This window comes from Ixodes scapularis, unplaced genomic scaffold (genome assembly GCF_016920785.2).
Source record: "Ixodes scapularis isolate PalLabHiFi unplaced genomic scaffold, ASM1692078v2 PGA_scaffold6__148_contigs__length_123643588, whole genome shotgun sequence".
NCBI classification, from domain to species: domain Eukaryota; kingdom Metazoa; phylum Arthropoda; class Arachnida; order Ixodida; family Ixodidae; genus Ixodes; species Ixodes scapularis.
The window spans coordinates 60,433,536-60,460,310 of record NW_024609881.1 but is presented as its reverse complement, the minus strand read 5'-3'; the positions used below and the strand labels follow the sequence as shown (position 1 = coordinate 60,460,310).

Below are 26,775 nucleotides of genomic sequence, written 5' to 3'. Positions count from 1 at the left end.
TGGCGGAGTGTTCCAAGCGTTGGGCCCGCCGTCAGCGCGGTGTGATAGGGTGGTCGGACAACACATCGGCCAACACGGATTCCGGGTGACAGCAATGTGTTGCCCTGCTGTTCTTGTTGCCGCGATGTGAGAGGGTCACCAGAAACGCGTTTTTCTTGTGTTGCCTCAGTGTGACCGGGACTTAAGGGCGTCGAATCAATCAACATTGTAATCGTTCTTTCGGTTCAGTTCGTTTACGACGGACGTACTATTACTCTAAAAAGAAAAATTATTTGTCATGTTTAATGATTTCAGCTACCGTTTGGTAAAGGCTTTGATGTTTCTTCAATTCGGTATAATGCACATAATTTGTTTATAGCGATAATAAGAGCACAACCACAATACAATGTATTTTCGTTGTGAACTTGCAGCCTCGTTTCCTCTCCAATGACAGGGGAGCTGCAAGTTTCTTTCAACTATCCCTGACAGCTTAAAGAACATGGTGCCGGTATTATGGAAACGCTTTTAGCGTCGTCATTCGTTTGGTGAATTTAGCTGCCTTTTAAGTGAACTACGATTGAAGTAACTACGATTGGAAGTAACATCCCCGTTAACTGGCAAACGATGCATTCAAAGTTAGGGTGAAATAATAGCATAGGAAATGTCACGGGTCCAAAGGAAAATAAAGGTTCGATGATGCCAGCGCCTAGGAAAGTTCAAGCAAATACTTACTTCATAACAAATTCCATCTGCGCTTCACTACAACTTGAAAACGCAAAAGGCGGTCCACGTTTCGCTGCATGACTCATAATGTATTGATCTGGGTACTTGCAGCCAAGAGCACCAGGATGATTCTGGATTTTTGTCAAGGGACCACTTCCATCGTGCGCGCTCCCGAGCCTGCGAAGATAATGTTCATGCTAAGAAAACCATCTAATGCACAAAACTATAATCAGAGACAAATTAACAAACGCAAAGCAAGGCTCATTATGGTCACGCTTCTTATCGGCCCATATCGCATTGTCCATAGCGATGATAAAAGGCATGGGATTCACCAACGGTGACTAAAAAAGCTTTTCCCGGGTGATACGCTGAGCACATGCGTTTATAAAGGAAGCGACAAGATACTTACAAATGCCCAATTTCGTGGGCTATTGTGGTGAATCCATAGAACAGAGGAGGTTCTTCCTCGCAAATTGCCACATTAACGCCTTGGACGCAGATCATTCCGGAATAGGCGATACCTGGAAATAATAATCCATCTGTTGCTTACGAAAAACATTCCATAAAGATTTTTTTCAAGCTGTAAGAATACGTTGTGATGTGAAAATCCCCCTCTTTGGAAAGCAGCTATTTAGAATTATGAGACGTTTAGCCACTTAAAGTTAATGATTAGCCGAGGCATGACCGCTTGTGCAAATGTCTCAAATGCCAAGGAAACAAGCCGTGTCTAGAAGTGGGGCTGCGTGCTTACAGGGACAATTTGTTTTCAGAAAGGTACAAGCAAAGCAAACACACAAACAAACATCTACAGTTACTTTTTTCAGCGCAAAGCTAAATTACGAATTACTAAACGCTCAGTCTTTGGCCAAGTGTAGCGCTCGGTGCTCGAACCTGATGCCAAAGTTTCACAACTTGCTGACTCAAATGTTATGAACAGTTTTAGGAAATTCACAATAAGACGATGGCAGTCGACGAAGTCCAGCAACGCATGAAAATGAGTGGCGTCGGCTACCGAAAACGGGAGTCATTTAGCCAGTGTAAAATTAAAAAAATTGCTTCTAACTTTCGAATTCGCAAACAGTGAGTTTTAAAACTTTGGCATTAGGTTGTACCGTTAGAGCTCCATTTGGAAGGCACTAAGCGTTTGGCAATGCGTAGGCTGTCTTGTCATGAAAAACACTTTTTTTGCGGACACGCGGACACTTGAAGCCTTACAGTTTTACGTAGAATAAAAATGTAGTCATAATTTGTTGTTGATTTTCGCGGTTCGTGTTGTAGCAAGATCACCACGAATATAAGTGAAACTTTCAAGAGATATTTGCTGAATGTGATTTTTATGACCAGCATCTGACGACAACCCTTCATGTCAAATTTTATTTCTGAACTAAGTGGCCAAAACGTGCTTTAAAAAGATTTTTAACTTGACTTTCTCCAACTGCTTCAAAGCAAGAAATGTTAATTTTATTCAATCAAGGTCATCTTCTGTGAAAACTGCTACCAACTTAAAAATCCCACTCAGTGATTCGTGTTACTAACTAGCAGAAACGGCGAATGTCCATCGTTATTAGTTAAACATATCTCGGAAATAATTGGTTAAACTCCGATTTTCTCAAGATTCAGCATAAATGTGTGGTCCGGAGCATCTTCTGACCCCACCCTCTTACCGTTAATATCAGAATATAATTTCTGAGTGTTCTTGTCACGTCTCCCTAAGCTGCGCCTGAAATGCAAATATGAAAATAATAATTATGCGCATTCCTGCTGCTGTGAACATTAATCACGTGAAACGGTGAATGTACATATAGTTTGTGCTTTTTAGGCTTTACATGTCCTTTCTTAGAAAAGCCGTGAAAGCTACATTTATGCTGTCTCTGCAGGTGAGTTACACGGCGATGAGGGCGTAACAAAGAAGCTGTCACGACAGCCTAATACTGACAATTTGAGATCACTGGGATTCGCATAAATAAAGGGTCTTAATATCCTCGGAAATAATACATGAATAACTTCCAGCATGCAGCGCGTATTAGACTAAATTATGCACATCTACCCCTCGTTTTGAGGGGCAACAAAGCTTTTTTACACGTCTCTTGTCGCGTTGCCGTAAAGCCAAGTTAAGCGGCACTTAAAAAAGAGGGCATGTTACAATTTCGGATTGAAATGCTTTTTACACAAGCTTGCTGGAACGAGTCGGACCGAAGTACGAGGGTAGCAAAGGTGGCGATGCAGGCGAGTTTGTTCATCACTAGGTAAGGTAAATGCAGCCCAGAGAAAGACGAAGACAAGGGGGAAACAGATATCAGCGCATATGTGTCCTTTCTTGAACACATATCGGCTAGACAGATATAAACACATATGTGTATGACTAGATACCGCCTCCTAATAACTGAACTATGCCAAAATCAAAATAAAGATGTCTGTTTTTCAAGAAAACATGAAAATGTATTATTGCTTTGAACCCGTAATCTAGATGGTACTAGCATAAAATGAGTGGAACACTTATCTGCCAGTATTACGAATGAAACGCATGACATAAGAAAAACATACCAAAGCTTTGCAGGTCAAGTTGTGGAGGTTAAAACAAATCATCCTCGGGTGTTTTTCACCTAGCAAAGAACTGCCTGCTTACAAAAATTTACTACGCCCAATTTTAGGATATGGGAAGGTTGTTTATGATCGAGTAGACTTTTTTCGGTTTTTTGTTAAGGTTCGTTGTTCTAGCGCTCGTGCTGGGTTCTCTATGCCATTCGTGTGTGCGCTGTCTTTACCTTCTCTTGTGCAAGGACATAGTGAAAACATTCCGGAATCCAACTAAATCAAACGAAGGGAATGTAAATATGAAATCGATTTATCTTCTAGTCTAGTTTTGACGAGCGTTTGAGTGAAACAGCCTCGTGCATTTTTAATCAAAAGTAAAATCAAAGGCCCAATGGTCATATTATATATATACATATATATATATATATCTATATATATATATAAACAGGACAAAAACGAAAATAAATACAGCTTTGGTGCCCTTGATATTTATCGTCTTCGTTTCCAACAGTGAGTCTTTGGGGTTTTGATGCTCCAGCATTGTGGCACACATTAAGCGAAGAATCAGGTTCGCTACACATTGAAACGGGCAGCACATCAGACACTGTAGAGGAAACGTTTTCATGTCGCCCAATAAAGGTGCGTAAAATAGAGGAAGCCTTGGGCATCTCTTGTCACCAGGTAGATAATATTTTACGTAATGAATCGAATTCAAAACAGAAAGCTTTTCGCAAGATGGGTGTCGCATTTTCTTAATGCGTAGCAAATCATCTGCATTCGGTATTTGCTCCGATTACAAAAAACATAGCAGAATGGAAGTTTGAATTCCCTCACACTTTATATTTTTCCGAAAAGTCAATATGTCTTGACTAGAAAGAGATTTCGGTCGAATGAAAAGGTAACAGAGGAATTCAATTCCGTATTTGAGGTCTTTAAACAATTCCGATCCAAGAGTAAATAGAAAAGCTCGAAAGACCTCGCACCAAGTGCGTTCATCCTCGAGGGGATTCTGTTTTCAAATACCACAACTTGAAATGGTTTTGTTTTCATTCCATATTCGTTTCGGAAACATTTCGATATATCCTACTGTACTCCCAAGAAACACTACTAGCACAACGGCTTCCGTGTATTGGTAAAATGTTATTCTGCTTCGAAAAAATTAAGGACGTAGTTACGGGGATCACACAATATGGGGTAAAGTGTCGAAGGCGGCTCGAGTATTCGACACGGGAACTCAGTGATCACTCGAGATTGGCTCGTGAGAAAAAAATAGCTCGACGAACATTTGAGTAGTAGTTTGCGTCTAATCACTGCGGTACAGTGAATCGCCCAACTGTACAGGGTGATTCAAGGAGAGGCCAGGCTCTTTAAATCGACCGCAAAATTCGGTTCCTTATCCTATCGTGCTACGAGTTTTTGCAGCGTTGGCCACAAATGGTGCATTTTTTTGTAAAATTTGCAAAGAGCGAATTGAACTGAGGGAAAACTAAAGAAAGAAAAAGGCTTTGCGCCTATGGAAACGCAGCGACGCCACCGGTCTTCAAATAACACGGCGCCGTTTCGCACAGCAGAAAAGAGATGGCGCAACGAACGCCGCCAACGAACGAGCATACGGCGCCGAGAGCCGGCGTCTTTAGCAAACGATCTTTTCGACTCAAAAGCGGACCGCATTCCGCAGGCGGCGACAGCGTAGAAAGTAGAGTTCCTTGTTTGCTAAAGATGTCGTATGCTCGTTCGTTGGCGGCAGTTGGCGTCGCGACCGCTTGCGCCATCTCTTGTCTCCCGTGCGAAACGGCGCCGTGTTGTTTTAAGACCTGTGGCTTCGCTGCGTTCCCATAGGAGCTGAGCCTTTTAGAGCGCAGCTCTTAGGGGCCCATTCCCGGCTTCAGCGGCGTCGCCGTCGGCGTAGTAGAGGTCACCCCAAGGTTATGAGACCCCCAAGGGCATCAAAAGGTCACCGCACGATCACGTGACCACGAAGGTCATCCCAAGGTCACGTGACCCCCAGAGGTCGGGTGACTCCCCAAGTCACGTGACACCCCCAGAGGTCACGTGAGGTCACGTGACCACCCCGAGGTCACGTGACCCCCTCAGGGTCACATGAACCCCTCCTCCGAGGTACCGTGACCCCCCCGACGACGTCATCGACACTGATGAAGTTACCGTCATCCGCATCGTCATCGTCATCATCACTGATGACGATGCGATGCCGTCATCGTCACTGATGATGTCATCAGTGACGTCACACCGGCACCCGCATCGTCATCAATGACGTCATCGGTGACGTCACTTATGACATCACCGGCATCCGCATCGTCATCGTCATCATCACTGATGACGTCATCGGTATCTGCATCGTTATCGTCACTGATGACGTCAGCAGTGACGTCACTGATAACAACATCGGCATCGTCACATCGTCACTGATAACGTCATCAGTAACGTCACTGATGACGTCACCGGCATCCGCATCGTCATCAATGACGTCATCGGTGACGTCACTTATGACATCACCGGCATCCGCATCGTCAGAGTCATCATCACTGATGACGTCATCGGTATCCGCATCGTTATCGTCACTGATGACGTCAGCAGTGACGTCACTGATAACGACATCGGCATCGTCACGTGACCCACCCACCTAGTACCCTTCCCTCCTCCTCCTCAAGAGCTGTGCTCAAATTCGGTGTTATAGGGAGTTGTAAACGGCTTTCACTTTTTTCTTTCTTTACTTTTTGCTCGGGTAAGCTCGCTTTTTTGTGAATTTTATAGAAAAAATGCACCACCTGTGGCCCACGCCGTACAAAATCGGAACGCGATAGGATAAGAAACCGAATTTTGCGGTCGATATAAAGAGCCTGGCCTTTCCTTGAATCCCCCTGTAGTAATACTGCACCGGCCTTTGCCAAGGTTGTGACACTTGCCTGCCTCGAATCCGTAATAGAAGATCATGTGGCCACTTGTTCCGGCAACGAGTTGAAAGCTAACTGTGCTCGTTTCTGTACGAAAAACAAATTCTACGCCTGCTTTTGAGTTGAAATAAAAGCTAATTCGTTTTGAGAGGTTATGGAAGTCAAAGATATGATCTCAGCAGTGCGTAATTTATTGTTAAGTCCGAAAATTGTCGCACGACCGCCGTATTCTATCACATATCCTTCGGGAGCATTGAATCGCCATAAGGAACTAGAGCATGTTATCTCTGCCTCACGGCACAACTAGACCTCGGGCTGAATTACGTGATCTTGCTTACCCAACGAGCATCACGTAGAAATCGGCGGGCCTTGCGAACGTGGTGCTTGCAGTGTATGGTCCAAAGGCTCTTAGTGAGTCGATCGCTGCGACTAGGTTATCTTCCTCCACAATAAAATACTCATCTTCTTTCGTCTGTAAACATAAAGAATTAAACGAGAATATTTATATTTTATTACTTTTTCAATCACAAATTAGACCACCGTTGAAAATGGTGCTTGGTTATCATCGAAAAGTAGTACTTCCTAGATGCAATGATGTTTCTAGGTCTAATTGTTCGTAAAATTGTGCAATACTTGGCATTGAGTCTTCTAAGTAAAATAAGCTAAAAGAAACATACCGACCTTTTGGAAAACGAATTAGAAAGGAGCTAGTTTTGTTTTTACAACGCCATCTGTCATTACAAAAATAAAAAAATGTACAAATATGAAATGTAAAACGAATGGTTACTTCGAAATAAAGCCAACGGCTTTGACTGCGCGAACAGAAGCGATTTGGTTAGACAAATCCCCAATTGCTTTTGATTGGCACTATCACATTGAGTCATATGTCATTCTTTTCTTATTCATTTACACAGTGTTATGTAATCGCGACATTAAAACAGTGCAAGGTCATGGCCCAAATAAGTCGTTTCTTTGATACCGTCACCGAACCATAGAACACTTCTTCGCAACACAGACCGACGCTCCTTTCTTACCTTGTTCGGGGCCCCAACATACCATCAGATATAAGATATGTGTACAGGCACGCACTAGCACCCTTCCCCTCCCCTCCCTCCTTTTGGGTTTGTTCGAAACTATTTTTCTGCATTCGATTAGAGGGATACCATCTGTTTGCGACAAACGTACCTTGGTTTTATTTCTCACACATCACACACTGGTACAAAGAATCGACTGCAACTTTTGTCACACACTCATTTCTCCGACTAAAGCTCTCAGCAATGCCTATATTTCATAAAAAGCTTGAGCATAGTTCAAAAATTAAAAAAAAGCGAAATGACGACACTGTGAAGACGTACTTCATTCTCCCCCAGCTTTCTGACTTTTTTAGCCCACTTGCGGCCTCGCGCACGTACGGCTCCCCGGTTTCCAACTTGAAGCAAGATGACTCTTGTTTGGACCTCGTCTCTGTCGATGAAATGAACGAACGCGAAGCGTATCGGGTGGGATCTTCCCGACGTGGCTTTAATTTTTCGTTGCCATGCCTCCAAATGGATGTTGGTTCTGGATCTCCTGTTTCCGTGATGGTGCTACCGTTCCGGTGGAAAATGCCCTCATTCAAGTCGCTTCAAAGTAATCAAGTAATCCAATAAGCTCCGAAACACCGAGCAATATACGCACCGACGCAGAAACGCTCAGGGGCGAGGGATGTCAGAAGGCGAAACAAAGGAAAATGCCGCGAGCTTATGAATGACGCCCTTAGCTGGCGGTTTCTTGAATATGCGCTTTGGAGCCCAGCCCCCTGAACAGAAGCCCACATTTTTTGCGCTAAAATGAAAATGGCGCTTGCGATGAGCAGCTTGAGAAAACACGACACGCAGACCACCAAAAAGCGCCTGCTCAAAATCCGTCATGAAATTTTCAGGGGTCAAGGAAGGAATCCCAGCAAATGTGAATGTAATTATAGCCCTTCAAACGCACGGGCAAAAGTTTGTAGCTAGCCGACCCGACAACAGAAATCAAACGGCTGCGCTAGGCACTCCGTCAATTACAACATGCAGAATTACAAGTTGGTCACACATGTAAGGTACTATCGGACAAAAATTAAATGCGAACAGAGGAGCGCGTGGCTCGCGGTACAGGCTGCGCCGCCTGGAAGTGAGCCTAGGGGCGAGGGTGCGTGACCTACTTCGATGTGTTCACGCCCCTCGATTGGCGCTCCCCCAGCTTCGGCAGTGCGCCTCTCAGTGCGTTGAAAGCTGTCACCGCTATCTTTGCCTGCTCGGCAAATGCGGCGAGCTTCTTTGCACCGCACGCGCTGAGCCAGCAAGGATAGCGGTGATAGCTTTCAGCACACCAAGAGGCGCACTGCTGAAGCTTGGGGAGCGCGGATGGAGGGGCGTGAACACGTTGGAGTAGGCCACGCACCCTCGCTCCTGGGCTCACTTCCAGGCGGCGCAGCCTGTACCGCGAGCCGCACGCTCCTCTGTTCGCATTTCATTTTTCCCCTATAGTAGAACAAATAAAGTCTCGTCCGGAAAAAAAAAATAATTTTAACTGACGACAGCCGTTGCATGCCATCTCGTGTTGCGAAGGCAACTATTCAACACGAGGGTATCAGCGGTCGTGAACGATCAACGAGGTAGAGGGGCTTAGAGTGATAAACCGGAAGTTCGGAAGTGGCACCCCCCCGGTTGCCGCCATATTTTACGCAAATGTGACCACTCGTCACGTGACCTCCCAAGAGCCGTGACGTCACAGGTAAGATGGCAGCGCCCAGAGCTGGCGGATGCGAGTTTGTTCGGTGCGCGGTAGCCGTGATGTGCAGCTGCTTTCCGACGACTTCGGGCTTCTTCGTGCTCGCTGACGCAGGTATAATGTGAAAATATGAAGGAATGAGACTTTATACCGTTTTTGCGCAAGATCGCTCTGGATCATCTGGATATTAACGCCTGTGAGACAGCATCAGCTCTGCATCGCCGTACCGGTGCTCGGATTCCGGGATGTGTCCGAGGACCGATAGAACTTTGAGTGCTTTTAACATGAAATTTTCGCATTCTCTTAGCTTTGTTTGAACGTTGAAATATCTGAGAATCTACGCGAAATGTATACGTCGCGTTATGGCCTAAGGGAAGTTGTTTCAGCCCTCCGTCACCGAACAACCATAGCAACTTTTAGCGAGGAAGCTCCTGCGATTCTTTTGTGCTAATCCACAATTCTACGTTCGATCGCTTTTCTTCCTTTTTTGTGTGTGTGTGAGTGCGAAGTGCACCCTTGTTTTCAGCTACGAGGATGGCGTTTTATTGAGTATGGGGAAGAATAAATCGTTGCAGGCACCTGCTTCAAAGCTATTCGACTTGCTCTAAGAACAACTGTTTTGGTGCATGCATAGATTAACTGCGCATTTTTTCTGTTTTGTAGGATTTATTGCAGCTATACTCTTTTCCATCAAGAGTGCATTGTATTAGTCGGTCAATTATTTACTTGGTCTAATTACCTGGATAAGATGATTCATATTTGTGTTCATCCCTTGCCTGGAGAGCAGTCTTGTTGAAAAATGTTGACTACCATTCCTTTCGGTCTCTTCAATAGACTCTTTTTAAAAGTGTGGGCTGTCTATACTTCGCATCACCGTAACTTGGAAAAGGCCAACCGCCACAGCCCCCTCGAGCCAATCAGAGAGACGGAGCGAAGGTGTGTGACAAATCTGTGCAGACGAGCACTCCGGTGATATGCTGTCATGTGCCTCTCTCCAATGTGTGTATTGACTCACCGAGACCGTAGCCTTTGCCGTCTGCCAAATTCTGATGAAACAAATTACAGTAGCTACTACTGTAATTACCCCAGGCTTTCATACTTTGGGTATTTGCTCGACAAGAATGTTATGTCCGCCATCCCTGTGAATTCGGCTCAGCAACTATTGGACTCGAATGCTGCATTGGCGTTTGACATGAACTGGGGCCCATTCGTGTGCTTTGCGCCGAAAAAAATGGTGACGGTTGTGTTGCTTGAAAAGGTTCTGCAAAGGGTCTATTGTGTCATACATATAGGAAGTGTCATGCTATATAACAATGCATCAACACATACTATTAAACTATATGCTCAGAGGTGTGTTTGTTTTTTCAATTAACAAGTTACAGCAGTGTGCTTTAATGCTATTATCATGTGTGTAGTTTTAAGTATCCTCTCTGCAATGCCTACGAAGGCCCCTGGAAGGAATAAATTAATGAATAACATTTTCACATCACTGCAGTTGGTTTTCGGGTGCACCACATGTTCAGGAAAGGTTGAACGAGTGCAGCCCCTTGCAAGAAGTCTGCCAGTCTGGTATGACCGCTTAATTAATATTGAAGAGTCAGAGAAGCGAGTGTCCTCGTAAGGTCCAGAGCGTGCAATGGACACAATTCTCGGTGTGTAGACTCTCAAGGCATGAAGGCAAGCGGAAATAGGTTTATCTGGTTAGTGTATCAAATATGTTTATTTCCACTTGATTACATAATTATTGATTCTTATTAAATGGTTCCATAACGAGTTCTTTCTGCGACAGTCTCGTGTCAGGCGTTCAGTCGTAGTACCTGTAGACCTTGTTGTCGGATGACGCTCCTGGCACGTCAGTGTTCAGTTTGGTCGAGTGGCAACTTTGACCGACTGATGCTGTCTTGTAATCATACGTCATGTGCACTGAAGCTGCAGGGCTGGCTTCTAATCCGAAAATTTTCCTGGTAGTTTTCGGCATCAATGTAGCAAGCTCGGGCATGTATTGCTTACGTGGCTGTGCCTTTCGCTGTACCGTTGACTTGAAAGCTGGCAACAATTTTTGTTTGCTATCCAAGTCTGGTGATGCTTGCAGTTCACTTTTGAGGGCAACCAACCATTGTATTCCTTCAAGTCACTCAGGGGCATTCTCCCTCAAAGTTTGAAATTGTGTGCTTCGTGGAGTGGACACAGAAAATTGGTGTCAACAAATTTTTAGGTATTGTCCTTGGACGACAACCGACACCAAATTCACTGTCACTGCATCGCCACTCACCTGCTTTGTCGTGCTTACCTCTTGTTGAGGTGATGGACATGAGGAGCTTTGGGGTAATCAGGGATTCAGAATCTTCGATTCAGCACCTTAGGCATCAGGGACAAAGATCGCCGAAGGTAATCCTTAATCTCCCGTGGTCGCTCCTCGAGACGTAATCGAGGGTCGTTTTGCACGAGGCCTCGCCGACCAATTCATTGGTACGGGCTGCTTTGGTAGACATGGTCGGCTTCATGCAGTGGTAGCAAAGTGGTTTTCGGTCGCACATTCGCATCACCTACGTTTTCCTCGGTGTACTTTGTTGAGCACAGTCCTACACACAATGTCGGGAATGCTTCGGCGTTAGAGTGTCTCATTGAATTGGCATTGAATACTAAGGGGCAGCCGGTGGTGGTCGTCGTGCCATTGTGGCGTAAGTTTCCCTTGGTTTGTCAGATGCCGCTTCGCTCGCAGAAGTCTCGGTTAAAATACCTGTCAAACTTGTTCCGAAACAATCTCGGCAATCAAAATAAAAGCCGGGCAACTGATGGCAGGAAGTAGCGTCCTGATCTCCTCCCAGACAACGTCGTGGGTGATGTCGTGGATGCCTGGGAGGCTGGCGTCGAAGTAGTAGCTGGACAACTCGAGTGTCGAGACGCCGGGAAGTTGTTCATAGTGGCAGGCTCGGGCATGCAGTGCACATTCCATGTTGGAAGCCTCAGTGATATGAACACTTCGACTGTTGTTGGGGGGTTGCGGACAAGGCTGCCGAAGGTGTTGTCCCTCACGTGAGGCGCATGGGATTCTTAGGTTCTTGGCTTCTGTAGCATCAAGGCCGGCGTGGGCGTGGGCGCTCGATCAAGCGCAGAACATCCTCCACGAGTGCGGTGGCGCTCTCATTGGGGCAGTGTCCTGGACAGAATCAAGAATGCGGCTCTCTCTCGTTGATGTTGGCTGACGGATGCGCGCTTCAGCTTGATCTTGCAAACTTCCCATGACGTTAAGGAGGATCCATGGTTCTCAGACCAGCGCCGGCAGTTGCTTCCACGAGAAGTATAGGTTCTGCAGGAGCTGGTTGTCTGTCCACCCAATGTGGCAGGCGACACTGTCATATTGTTCAATCCAGTCCTTGACGTCTTCATACAGCTTGCGTGAAAAAGCGTCGGAGTGTGATTTGCGACGGGCATGCAAACAATGGCGGGAGGGGACACGGTTTGCTGCTACAGGTTTGTCATTGTTGGCTTAGTCAGCTTCGGATTTTCTGACAGGAGACCGAATTCCGGTGGTTTTTCCTGGTAGCAGCAACTGGCTCGGATTTCAGGTGCTTCGTGGTGTATTTCCGAGGTTACTCCTTGTGGTACTCGGTCGTCTTGCGGTTGTTCTGCCAGGCTCGGGTCAGGACTTTGCCTACGGCTCGACAGGGGTATAGGACGCAGAATAGTCCGCCAGCCGTGTCCCATTATCGGGTAACTCGGCTGAAGAGCCGCCGGGTTCACACAGAGTGAAAGGCTACGGGTAAAGTGCCCAGCACCTCCACCTGAACATACGATTACAGCTGAGCATGACCTGCAGTGTCCCAGAATAGTGAATATTGATAGAGGATAGGACTGGAACAAGGATCCGTGACAGTATAACAAAACTAGCAGAAGAGAATCTATCCTGACCACTGAAGAAGCTGCATTGCTTTAGTGGCATTCTGTCCGAATAAATCCTCTCCTTCGGGGTTTGGCGACTGCCGTGGACGAACTGAACTGAAATGGATGTGGGACCACTTTTCTGGTAATGAGCCACTGCAGACTGTTGCCACAAAGCGGCGTGAGCTGGGTACGTAACACGCTCGGTGAAATGTCCGGACAGCTTGCAATTCGCGTAACGAGTGTGGATGAAACGTTTGTGTTGACGAAACGTGCGGCAGACCAGCGGGATCAATACCAACTGCAACACCTGTGCTCCGTGAAAGTGCACGTCTACGCCGGAACAATTTCGGAAGCAGCACAGCATCACCTAAAGCATGGCACAGGAACTACCAGCTTGAAGGCAGCTCTTCGGTGCGCCGCACACCTGTGCTCCGTGAAAGTGCACTTCTACGCCGGAACAATTTGTAAGCAGCACAGCATCATTCAGCACGGCACGGGAACTACCAGCTTTAAGGCAGCCTTCCGGTGCGCCGCACAACCGAAGTGAGCCCTCGGTCATTTGATCGAAGCTGCACCACGATTACACACCGCCAAGCACTACTCACGCAATTTCCGTCGCTAAACTGTGTATCCAAATATATTGAACACGCTTCACTGCAAACCTCGAAGATTCCGATGGTCAACGAGAGCACAGAAACGTCGCCTTAAATTATATCCTAGTGGTATCCGAATCAATCCGAGGTCCGAGCAACGTAGGTCAGATTGTCTCTTCCGTGGCAATATCCCGGTCGGCCACCAGCGAAATGCACACCGTTTCTCCGTATTTTCACGTTATACCTACGTCAAACACCACGCTGAACTCTGAACGCGCTTTCGACCGGCCTCATATGACGGCTTCCGCGTCTGAAATCAACTCGCCGAGACGAACGACAACCAACAAAGCATCCGACAAGCTCCGGCCCAGCTGGGGCCAGCCGCTGCATGGGCGCTGCCATCTTTTCTGTGACGTCACGTATTTGGTTTGGTCATGTGACGTGTGGTCAAATTTGCGTACAATGGCAGCCTCCTTATTGGGGTCACTTTCGAGTGCAGACCGGAACCCCGGTTTATCGCTCTAAGCCCCTCTACCTCGTTGTGAACGATGAAGAAGGGCTCTGCTATTTTTGTCTTTTTGTGGGCGTCGTTGTCTTGCGGAGTGTCGGCTGATGAAGGAACCGCCGGTGGCTACGATGAGCGCCTTTCTCGATACATTGAATCCTTCAGGCTGGCAATCGTGGGTACATCTGCTGCTTCTTCATCTGGCACCTAAAGTAATCTTAGTGTTTTTGTTCAGCAAACTTTGCTTAATACTTTGGAGGCGTGATAGATATTATAATTTGTAAGGAAACTGCAGAGCAGGTTTCGAGAAGTTCCTCCTTAAACAACCTTGCGCGTGGGTGTATTCGGGTTGGGTGCTGCTGACGTTTTCAGCACCAAGCGCAGCTGGTCCCTCACAAGCCTCGGCTCGCCTGTTGCATGGTTATGGTCGCCCATAAGTAAAAGGAGCGTAAATGTGCAATGGCATGTTAATGGTCCTTAAGCATGCACCTGGTGGCGCTAATAAGAGTAAGTAAGAAACGATATAAATAGCAGTGGTTTCTATCATGCATAAAGAGACCGACAAGCAGAAATCGAATATAGCAACTTACGGGATCTGCTTTTCACGGTGTCCTCTTCAGTCAATATCGTAGCCGCGTATCCTAATGAATTGTAACGGCAACGAGACGAAACCATTCCGTTTGCTTTGTGCCGCTGTTTGTGACATATGTAACCTTCAAGGTAAAAGCGCTTTTCTTCTCTCTGTTTCCTTTATAAAAAGCCGGACATCATCCCTGACTGATGTCTCACTGTTGATTGGGCCGTGTTCTACTTCGGAGTGCAACGTTCTTTTCTTGAGTTTATGACTCAGCGCCAGCGTTGGGGTAACGCGTTACAAGTGACGACGTTACCGGTAACGCGTTACTTATTTTCGGTAACACGTAACGTACTCGTTACTTCTTTTCAAAACAGTAACGGGTAATGTACTTACGTTACTAGTTACTTTTACTTCCTAAAAGTTTAAACAAAATTACACAAATATTCTTTCGTGCTTCAAGGCGCGAAGCTAAGTGATTTGTTTGCGTTTTTCTTTGCATTTTTTGTGAATATTTGGGTGAAGCCATAAAAAGATAAAGTACTTATGTTCAGTGTCTGCATGGACATAATGTTACTAGAAATATGGCGATTAAGTACACCTGTAACGTGAAATCATCAAAACATATCAATTCATAACTAAAAAAGAAAAGCCAAGATAACGTGCGTTAGTTTATATCGGTAACTGTAACACGTTCCTTTCATTTCCAATTAATCGAATTGAATTGGCTTTATGGAGACACTAGGCCTATGGTAACAGGACAAAAGGCAGATTAGCTCCGCCTGACGCGGGCCTATCACCCGTTTACAATGCTCAGCAGGCGAAAAAAACAACAATAATCATTAAAGATTACAAGAAGATAAAATAGCACATCAGCAACAATCAACACAGCATGTTTTGTACAATGCTTATACAATCGTCAGTGCACTTAATACTTTGGAAATAAATGAGGCAGGTAATTCAACTCATACACAATGAAAATATAACCTAAAAGTATTTACTCAACATGACATGAGACAAGGTCCCGCTGTAGACTAATTTTAAAGCTGCGTTTTGTTCTACAACCTCAGATTGTTTTCCTAACGGCTGGTGTTTTATTTAAGAAATCAGGTATCAAGTATGCTAACTGGTGAATGTCCATAGTTCGTCTTAGACCAAGTTACTTTATAGGAGCCGTGTCGAAGATTGCATTGTGTATTACTAGGAAGATGTGCGTCAAAAAACAGTTGAAGTCTCTTATTATTTTTAGTGGTAAGAAAACTGTGTTTAAAATCCGAAAGCCGCTTCCTCCCTAAGAAACGCCCGTACCTCTACTTTCCCGCACAACACACGAAGCGCCAATCACCGCAACTTGCGGAGGCAGCTCAGCGAATGACGATGCCAAAACATATTTTTAGACCTAAAACGCTGTCCGAGTTGTGACATTAATCAATGCAAAACGTCAGGCTTGCTTGCTTAATGTCACAACTCGGACTGCCTTTTTTGGTCGAAACATATGCTGCGGTATCATCATTCGCTGAGCCTTCTGCATAAGTAGCGCTGATTGGTTCTCCGAGTGTTTTGCGGTAAAGTTCACTCACGGAATTTTTTTAGAGTGTGCAACTCCCTGTAAAACCGAATTAGAGCGCAGCTCTTGAGGAGAAGGAGGGAAGGGTACTGAGGGGAGCGTATACTCCCCCCTCCTCCTAACCTCCTCATCCTGCCTGCTACTGCTCAGAGTTACGCCAATGGCGACTGCGACGGCGGTGCCTTCGGCGTCACCGTGAGGTCACGTGACCCTGGTGACCTCACGGGGTCATGTTACCTCACAAGGGTGACGTGACGTCGTCGGGGCCACGTGAACTTACTGGAGTCACGTGACCTCATGGGGATCACGTGACTTCACCGAGTCACCTCACCTCACGGGGGTTACGTGACATCACGAAGGTCACGTGACGTCACCAGTGTCACGTGACCTCACGGAGGTCAAGTGATGTCACTGCTGTCACGTGACCTCACGGGGGTCACGTCATCTCACGGTTACGCCGACGCTGCTCAAGCCAGAAACGGGCGGCTAAGATCTGCGCTCCAAAAGAATGGTGCTGTGTGGACAGTATGCTCAAGGTTTTCTGTTCAACGTATAGCTTTTGCAAAAGAAACAACCTATCAATATTTTTGTTGCTGTTGAACAAGAAAACTAATAAACAGTAATGGAGATGAAAGTAACTAACGCATAGTGCAACTGATGGTTTAACCAGCATGGAACCAGCTATCTAATTTTGTATAAAATACCAATAGATCTCAAGCTGCTTGCATGCATTTTATTTATATGAGGTGTCCAGCTTAAATTTCTCCTAACAACTCATAAACGATTACACGCTCGATCACCGAGTCTTGGAATTTTTAAAAACAATTTCACAATCGTCAGGTTTACCTCGTGGCTTAAAACTTCCATATTTTGTTTTCGTAACGTTTAACTGAAGGTGATTGTGGTCAAGCCAGTCCGATAACTCGTTGAGCCATGAGTGAACCGTAACTTCTAGCTGACGTAAAAATGGACGAGAAAAAAAAAGCTCTTATCGTCGGCATACAAAAACTATTTCAGGAGTATTTAGGATAGGTACAATATCATTAATAGAAATAATAAAAAAACAGAGGACCTAAAATAACCCGCTGTGGAACCCCATGCGAAATTTGTTCTGGCTTGGTACCGGTATCCATTAAAACACGTATATTGTGACCGGCAAGATAAGTAACTACGTACGTACCAACACCTCGAATTCTATAAAACGGTAGTTTCTCAAACAATATATCATGCTTAGTGAAATCAAACGCTTTTCTAGTCTAAAAATATTCCAGGGGTAAATAGTTTATTTTTAAAATGTTGATTAATTTTCTTTGATACTAAGTAACGCCAGTTCTGTTGACTTTTTTTCTTGAAAACCGTATTGCTGCATTACAAAGACATTTCTATGATTCAAAAATTTGCAGAAGTGCCTTTTATCTGATGTTCTAATACTTTCAAAACCAAAGGAAGTACGGATCTGAGCCTACAGTTTTTAATGTTGTCAACAGAACCAGGGCTTTGTGCAAAACAGCAGCTCTTGGAATTTTCATGCCGTGGGGAAAAGTAGTAGTTACTAATGCAATGTTACATATATGCTGTAGAGGAGAACACAAAAGACGGGCGACAGCTATGATTGGTATGGCCTTGATATCATCTGCTGTGCTGATTAACGTATTTTGTTACTTTTTTTCGGTAACGCCTACAATACTGCTGCCGCGCCCACGATGCAACTCAGAAAACAGAACAACTGAATTCCGAGTCCCGACTTTTGCTTGACCTCTGCTATTTCCCCTCTGAATTTCGCGGGGAAATTACGTTACATTACTTCATGTCACGCAACCTAGAAAAAAATATTGTTTCTCCGCTAAATATGGCGGAAAAAGTGACGTCATCTGACTTGGTCACGTGACCTAAACGAAATTTTAATTTGTCTGCTAGATTTAGCAGTAAAATTGACGCCACGTGACCTCAACACCTATTCAGTTCCTCCGCTAAATTTAGCAGAAGAAATGACGTCCCGTGAATTTTTGACACGTGACCAACACATGAATTCAGGAAAAAAAGTCGTCTAAGTGGGAACGGTAAATAATTTGCGGATATTTTTATCTGTTTTACTGCCATGTCCGTTGTCATTTCACACGAATTGCTAAACGTATGGTAGTTTATATAATAACTAATAATATTTTCATCATTTACCTATAATAAAAATCACTAAACTGAATATATTTTTGCATCCGGCACAATAGTGTAAACCTGCTCTGCAGCACTATCATATCGAAAACAAAACATTGTATCAAGCTGACCAATACAATATTCTTTCACGATAAGGAAAGAGGGACATTTAAGACAAACAGACAAGACAGGCTTTGTCTGTTTGTCTTAAATGCCCCTCTTTCCTTATCGTGAATTAATAACCAACACGCTCAACCATCTACACAATATTCTTCCAACCCAGAAAACATGAGGGTTAACAGCATGGTGGTGAATAAATTCAGGACGATTTAAATCGTGATTTCTATTATGATTTTTATAGTGCTTTGATTTATACCTGCTTCACTACAATAAATTGAATAAAAGCATTTCAACAAAACTAATCCCAAAATAGTTTCATAATTTACCATTTTTCTATCATGCGATGCATTGTATATTCATTGTTTTCTTTTTAAGTCAATTAATCGCTGAAGAAAACAAAAATCTCATAACGCACTGAAATCAAGCATAAAGCAGTCGTCTGAGCATATCGCAGCCACACGATATTAAGCTGTTTTTTTTTTTTTTTTGTTCTACAAAGACATAGTTTACTAAACAAAAGTAACTTAAACCCTACTTCTAATTTACAGTAATTATTTCTTCAGCATTTTTTTCAGTGGTAGGATGGATTTATTAGTCAATCTGTGATGTTCAAAAATACATCTAGTGATCAAATGCACTAGTTCATGGCTATACTGATGTTATATAATTTAATACGGTATAACGCAAATAAATCTGACTTAAATCATTGGCATCGAATAATTTATAGTTAAACAAATAGTTATTGTTTTCCTCTCACTCGAGTCCCTTTGGCAAAGCGCAATCTGATCGAAACGGTTCCAACTAAAAAAGTCCACTTTAACTGAGAAAAAACAATTTTCTTCTAAAACGTTTTGAGTTTACAATAGTGTTGCACTCTTGGCGGCAAAAACAAGACTTTCAAACTTAGAGATACCAATCTTTGGGGGTTGGACAATCAATACGCACCGGAAATCCGAGTATTCCAACAAGCTGGAGGTTTATTCGGGGCTTGCCAACCGTCTTGAAGATAGCATTCACCTTCGTGGAAAAAATAAGGCATTCGAACGGGTGTCAGTAATCGGAGCACGAAACCCTCAATAAGCACTTTTTGTTTGGTCAATGAAAACAGATATTACTAAATTATTTCCGAACAAGAACAAATGTAAAGCATACGCACCATGTTCATTAGCCTTATGATGTATCGAGTCTGTAGGTCTTTGTTTCCTTGCAGGTACTTGTGTATTACACTGTCAAACATGACGTACATTTCAGGTCGCCACACGGCGGGTGGCTCTGCAGTGTCACCTAGAAGGTTTCAAATGATGGCATGTCCTCAGTGCTTCTCGAGTTTAGAATTCACCTTGTAATCTTTTTTTTTTTAATAATCACGATGCGAGATAAGTTGGTCTTGTTTTTTGTGCAAGATAGTGAAACAGTCTCTCCAATTAAATGCTTTCAAACTCATTATATCATCAAAGTGCGGCCTCGAATTGCAGTTACTCGCGCAGCACGTGCTGACGTCTACCGAATTATTTCAAAGCAAAAACCTCAAGCAGAAAACTTAGGGTTTCTACTGTGTACAGAAAATTGCATCATAGTTATAAAATAGCTAGTATGTATGCCGCGCATGTAACTGGAATTGCAGCCTGCTCCTTGGTGTTTGGATAATTGGTTGAAGGGACTGCTGAGGAATGTTAAATGTTATAAAAACAAAATAAGCTTACTTTTTGGCAGTAGACTTTCATCGGAACGGTCTTCTAAGGGAACTGTAAACATAATAGTGATACTGAATATAAAAAGTAGTCGAAGTCAAAGGTTATAACTTTTCAAAGGCATGCTTCTTCAGCAAAAGTATAGAAGAACAGTTAGTGTTTTGCTGTAAATTAGTTTTTGTTTGTTTTTTTCTTTTTTGCTGGCCCGTTTTTGCGGTTTTTAGCCGTTAAGATATCTTCAAGATAATTTTCACAAATAATTACAATATCCGATGTCAGCCCATGTGTTTACCTTAATGCCATCACCTCAAAGCCGAACCATGCCAAAATAGGGTTAATAATTCTTTTCGTTTGAAAGAAAAGGCGACGAAGTGATATCTTTGACGTGTTACCTAAACAATAAGTATAATTAAGTAAAAATATAACGGACGTTATAATTGCCAGTATATTCCGCGTCCTAAAAATTATTTGTAGAAACATATATGCTCGGAACTCTTGAGTGCTACCAATTAAATTATTTAAGAAGAAGTGAACGGCAACTTTGAACGCACTTAAGCTGTGTTAACTTGAATATAAGGATATAATAACTTTTTTCCGGCTGCCAAACCAGTGACCCCTTCCGTTAACTGCGAAAGTGCTAATTATTGGTACGATTTGAGATCATACATAATCTGATACTTAATACTCTTAACATCAGATTACATACTCAGATCACTAATACAGGAGCCGTTGAAATGATGCAAGTAAAAAAAAACTGAAATACTAAGGGGCCGTGGCCTCTGCAAGCACTTCTTTTCATTTTCCAGTGACAATTAATTAATGCGATCATTTCGCCACGCTTTAAAGGGAATGTTTTGTTAGAGAAAAAACGGGAGGGGAATTAATTCATCGAGATAATAAATGGCAAATAACTGAGAGCGTACCAGAATTGACACCGCAGGCGAAAAAAAACGCTGGAGGAAGGAATTCGGTCGTACGTTCAGCATTTCTAATCATTTTTGCTTCGAGAAGTCTAGCCTTTAAAGGCAGAATTTTCAACAAATATCTAGTGTAGTGTTTGATTCTGTCACTTACTTTCCAAGTGTATCGGTTCCTCAGGCGTCGGGAGCGGAAATATTCTGTGAGGGATTCGGCCGGATTTGTCATGTATTCGCAGTGGCTCAATTCCGTGTGTAAAGTTTAGGTATCCTTCCTGTTAAAAAAGTGAAAGATTTCTGAATATTGCAAGCATTGCCCGTTGCAGACTGTTTTTGAATCGCTAACCAAACATTTCATCCTTCCTAAAAATTCAATTGGTTTGTAAGCAATATATGGAGAAAGTATTCTAAATATTTATTTTAAAATTCTCATAAATAATGTTCTTTAGACGCTGTGGCGATGTGAACTTCCAATATGCTTAATACATCTTCTTTTTTTCGAAACTTAAAAAAGCGCTGCAGGTTTATAAAATGTTCGCGAAAATCTATGTAGTTAACAAATACAGGATTTATAAATAATGATTGCATAACCTCCTGTACATTTGTATACTCGTATGTATTGTTCTTATACGAATATATACTTCAAAACTATTTGTACATACCATTTCGATTCCCACACTTGTTTCAGTAATTGTAAAGGAAGCCTTGTGTTCCGAATTTTCATAAACACTATTACGCATGTCTGTAGTATCCATCTGAAAACAACATATGAGTAAAATAACTGCGAAGTGATCTTCATAATAGTAGCAGCTGAAATGCTAAACGGTTATTTTTATAGCCAAGCTATTTATGGCTAGGGTTTCGTGGATTTTTTGTGTGCGTCAACAAAAACTCAGTTTGGAAATTTGGTGAAAAATTGCTTTATTTTATGCAGAACCTCCTGTCTCAACACTTGGATATGCATTTCCAGTAGATTAGTTATCAATGGGCTCCATTTTCGAGATCAGTAGACTCTCAGGTAGATAATAAAGGCTTCTCAAAGATTTCGCTCTGTGCGACCCGCGTCGGCTATGTCTACTCTCGCACCGCCCTCTCCTCGTAGTCGCCCCAAGCGCTTGAGAGCCTAGTTTCCGTTCATTCCGCTGTCCCGGATTGGCGGTCCCGTCGCGGGTGTCTACTTTCCGCCGGGTGGCGGTCGCGTCGCGGGTGTCTTTTTTCCTCCGGCTCGTCACGGTGACCACCGATCAAGATAATAAATCTGGTCGTACCTTTGTTCAAAATTCTTTGACACGTCTGTGTCGTGTGCTAAACAGCTTCACTGGTCTTCGACCTTCACAGACTGGAATTGCTCATGCTTTTTTTTTCTTTCGCAAACAATGGCATTTTATAAAAACTAAGTAAATGATTACGTTCAATGAGTTTCAACAAGACGCAGAACGAATATCGGGGCGAATGGTTGCATAAATCATCGAGGAAGAAAAACGTTCTCAAAGAATGCCAAAAAACAAAATCGTGGGAGACGGCACGTCATTTAAACAAATGTGCGTTATTTGCGTTATTAATAGCGAAGACAATTCTGCTTGAATGGCACTTTCAAATGTACGAAAACTTCCAAAGGCACTAGCGGACACATCAAATAACTTTTGAGTGAATAAACAGGTAGAATGTTTATTTTCTAATTAAATTAAGTGAATTTCAATCAATGAGGTGGAAGCATGCTTTCTTGTGAAAGGTAATCTTTCCTTACCAATTCGTGATTCACCTCTCCATCCCTAGCCTCGGAAAAATACAGACGGTCCCCTAAAACACTGGATTCTTCCAAGTCTATGACGTAGTCTTTAGAAAATTGAACAGCGCCTCTTGAGTTGCCGCTTCTGCTTTCAATCAGAACCGGATACACGACACCTGGAACGTAACTGCTCCTGTTATCCCACCGTTCCAAACTTGCAGGGAACTTCTCGGTACAGAGGACGAAACGAAACGTTGGTCACAAGTCACGGTGTTTTTCTAATAAAATAAATTTTTAATAAATCTCGTAGCAAAGTTCTCTTTCACAAACAAATTAGAATCAACTCAACATAAATAAGAAAGCTCTTCTGCAATGACAAGACGTTGGAAATGTAATGGAATAAAAGCGAACCACGGGAAGCAAGCCTGTACTTATGTGAATAGTTCGAACGGAACAAATTCGGAAAATCGGGGAAGGGGGGGTGGGGGGGGGGGGAGGGAGGGCATCTTCCAGTCGTGCTTCGTTATCACTAGTTATTCTTTTATATGCATTTCTTAATATGCAGCTTATGAGAAGATATCCTACTTCCCTAGACTTCAAAATGCTATAAGAGTGCCATACCACATAAAACAAAGGAGCTGAAGAATTTAGATTACCTTGTTGTTGCCAAGTTTTTTTAATATTGATGGTTATAATCTTAACCTTCAATACCACGCCTACGTTCCTGTTCTTGCAAAAACCTTTCGGAGATCTGTCAAACTTTTCGCTCTTCGGCGCTCTAATCGTACGGCGCCATGATGAATGAAACATCGTTTTGGGACGGTCACATCCATTTGGTAACTCCGATTGTACACATAATCTGAACAAACAGAGGCTAAGAAAAGCGCGAAGAGTAATTTTCTCTATTGCCCAACAACGTGAAAGGATTTGTGGCAGTTCGGAACTCGGCAAAACACGAGCATTACGTGATTGTGCATTCAGTGCACGTACAATGCAATTGCGTTCCGCATTAATAAGCTACATCTGCATCCTCGCTTAATTTCTAGGTATAATTTTAGGAACCAAGTGCATGGTCTTTACGTAGACCTGACGTACCTCAGACTTTGAATGCGCGAACAACTGCCTCCGGTATGATGACCTCGGTGTCGCTTTCTACCTATTTGTGACGCCCTTTGGCTGGCTGAACTGTGGAGTACGATGCCTTTAGAGCTCGTCTGTGACTGGTGTGTTAAAGATCCTATCGCATCCATACCTTAAAGGTAATCCCGAAGTGTCCACAAACGACCTCACAGGGGCCAAAGCGTCATGCTCTCGGATGTTGCAACCCTTGCGCTTGGTGCTAGAATTCACGGTCAAAATTACAATGGAAAGCTCGTACTTTTGGCTCCTACCACCACCGATGCAACACCGCCAGGATCCTGGCCGACGGCATGGAATTTATATGACGACGAAGTGCGTAAAAAGACGGACAACTTTTTTAGAACGCGGAACGTGGCTTACGTACTGCTGGTTCCAAATCATTTTTTGGAGCCAGCAGTACTGAAGAACACTGCTTAAGCTAAGTTGCTTTGACAAATCTATATAAAAAAAAGAAAAATAATTACCATATTTGGTTAAAAGTACAAGAATTACGTGCCAGAGCTATAAAAAATATAATCACTAGATTTGCGTTAACCTAGTCGCAATTTTATTTTGCTTGTGTTTTTGAAGACATTTGGATGTAGTACCGGGTGCATCAAGTAGCGGGCAGACTCTGTAAATCGACCGCAATATTCCGTTTCTTAACCAATGGTGCTACGATGTTCTGCAGCTTTGCTCACAGGTGGTGCATTTGATCTATAAAATTTGCAAAGAGCGAACTTACCTGAGGAAATTGTAAAAAAAAAAAAGGCTGAACTCCTATGGAAACGTAGTGAAGTCACCAGACTTCAAACACCTGGGCGCCCGATTGATTGAGGAACGGTGGCTTCGCTGGGTTTCCACGGGAATTAAGACTATTGCTTTCTTTACTTTTTCCTCAGGTAAGTTCACTCTTTGCAAAGTTTATAGAAAAATTTGCGCCGCCTGTGGGCAACGCTGCACAAAGTCGTAGCGCGATGGGTTAAGAAACCGAATTTTGCAGTCGATTTAAATAGCCTGGCCACTACTTGATACAGCCGTTAGAATACCAACGTATTTAAGTATCCGAATTAACCCCTCCTGGTTATCGGAAGATATAGTGGCATATATTTATAAGAGGCCGCTCCTTCAATCATTCACAACCTAAGTGAAGGGCCGGTTGACTGACGAGCATCTCATTATTTCTTCTCATCCAGTAGGATTGAAGCATTAGAGGATAAGAACACAGAAGAAGCAATCACGAAGCAAGAATCAAGGTTATATTATTAAGCCACACCCTGCGCGTCTTATTTGTCAGCGACTCTGACGGAATCTATGAATACAATCAATGCAGTATGTCTACCCAAGCCTATTTAAACCCTGCGCCTTTCGGGGGTATGGTGGATTCCGTAATACAAATTATTTCTCGTCTGCAATATTGTGTGCGGAATTTCCATGATAACTGTTTATCGTGCCCAAAAGCTCGGAGGTTTAAGCACAGGAGAAAAGTAAAATTCGATATTACGTCACTAAGAAAAACGCCATGCAGAAGCGTCTTCGTAAATAGAATCAATACATCACCGGCGTGAGCAGTAGCAACGCTGAAAACAATGAGTGTAGCCGAATACATTTTCCGTCGCAAAAACGTGCGTAAAGGAAAGAAAAACACTTGGAAATGTAAGAATGGCTATGTCAGGAACCTTTTTAAAGGGTGAAAAGGATAAGTGCCCTTTAAAATTTTACACAAAATACGAGATATTGAAAACAATAAGTCAAATGTCGTAAACAGGAAGTTGCATTTATTATGTTGTTAAAGACAGCTTTTTTCACGAAACGAGCATTAACAACGCAACTCACCCTTTTCAAATGTCAGAGCCATCTCGTGGCAGTCTCAATAGCTCCAATTTCTCCGCACTAATGACTGTGATAGAAGATCAAGATCGTCTACCTTCAAACACTCCCGACTTTATGAATCAAAGGCCACATACGAGGACCAACTTGTCAGAATGGATTCTCCTCTTCTTTGCGACATGCTTTCAAAGGCGCTCGCTTCTCCAAGGGCGCGGAAGCTGCGTAGCGCCGCCATTAGAGCGTCGAGTTTGGCTCTGAACATGGAAGGTAAACTATTTTTTGAAAAGGGCCGATTGAAGCGTGTCAAAAAAAAAAAAAAAAAAAAACCTTAGCGGTTTGCTCTTCGCGGTGGATTCTAAACATGGCTTCCACTTGCATCACATCAGCGGCCATTCTGGTGGCCATTGCTTGCTGAGCACGTGACTTCTGCATCACTGCACGAAAATAAGTATGTAATATGACGTCACATGCCGGCCACACATAAACGCCGCGGCTAACGAGACAAGCAAATATCACGAAACCGGCCCGTTGGAGACGCGGAAGAATACACCAGCGGTTTTCGACAAATGGCTTCCTCAAAACCCTCGTCGCTCCGATTAAAAAAAAAGTGCGATTCCATACACTGAATAGCATTGATGACACGTAAAAGTGAGATTAAACAATCGTGTGCTTTAATAGCGGCATCTCACTTTCTGCTAGGGAAGGTGAGAGCAGCTCTCCAGGGCTACGTTTACTCAACTGATTTCTATTGACATTTTCACGACCGAGTTGGCATCGCGCGCGTCTCCCACGGGAAGGCACTGGACCAGGGCCCCACTAGCCGAATTTCTCATTTTATCTTTGTCGTCTTTTCTATAACGTTCTCATCTTGTAACGTATCGCTCGTTCATGTTCGGAATGTTTTAGAATACAGACTATGTACAAAAGAAGGTGAATTTGGCAACATTGGGTCATTGGTCTCTTGTCGCCGTCTCGGGATGGACGCTGTTCTTTTTGCTTTCGTTAGGGGTGCGAGTTCATCTTATTGTACATTTATTTTCAGTTTTTAAATGAACCTACTTTTTCATCCGTGATAATACAGTAATGCCTAAGGATAACACCCAAAACTGTAGGAAGACTGGGAGGTATCCAGGACTGCCCGGTAGACGACGCCACTGTGTTCAAGCATTGTAAGCGGTCGCAGGCGTGTCA

The 26,775-nt window shown here is 43.5% G+C and overlaps 1 protein-coding gene across 1 annotated transcript; it reads right to left on the bottom strand.

Moving 5' to 3' along the window:
• Nucleotides 1–707: 707 nt before the first annotated feature.
• LOC115310122 (venom metalloproteinase antarease TserMP_A-like) lies at nt 708–25,363 on the bottom strand. The gene is made up of 10 exons (XM_040218167.2): nt 25,315–25,363; nt 22,654–22,811; nt 21,569–21,661; nt 21,064–21,181; nt 19,455–19,582; nt 19,244–19,315; nt 6,488–6,621; nt 2,367–2,422; nt 1,112–1,223; nt 708–879 (listed from the first exon to the last, which is right to left on the bottom strand). The coding sequence occupies exons 1-10, from the start codon at nt 25,361–25,363 to the stop codon at nt 708–710; spliced, it is 1,092 nt and encodes a 363-aa protein (XP_040074101.2).
• Between the last annotated feature and the right edge of the window lie 1,412 nt (nt 25,364–26,775).

What these genes read in the sequence shown, in the direction of transcription:
- LOC115310122 (XM_040218167.2), bottom strand. Translation starts at nt 25,363, where the DNA reads ATGTATTCGGCTACACTCATTGTTTTCAGCGTTGCTACTGCTCACGCC. An exon ending in TTGGAATACTCGGATTTCCG is followed by an intron (nt 6,622 to 19,243) that starts GTGCGTATTGAT and finishes TTATGTTTACAG; the next exon opens with ACGAAAGAAGATGAGTATTT. An exon ending in ATTATATTCTGATATTAACG is followed by an intron (nt 1,224 to 2,366) that starts GTAAGAGGGTGG and finishes TATTATTTCCAG; the next exon opens with GTATCGCCTATTCCGGAATG.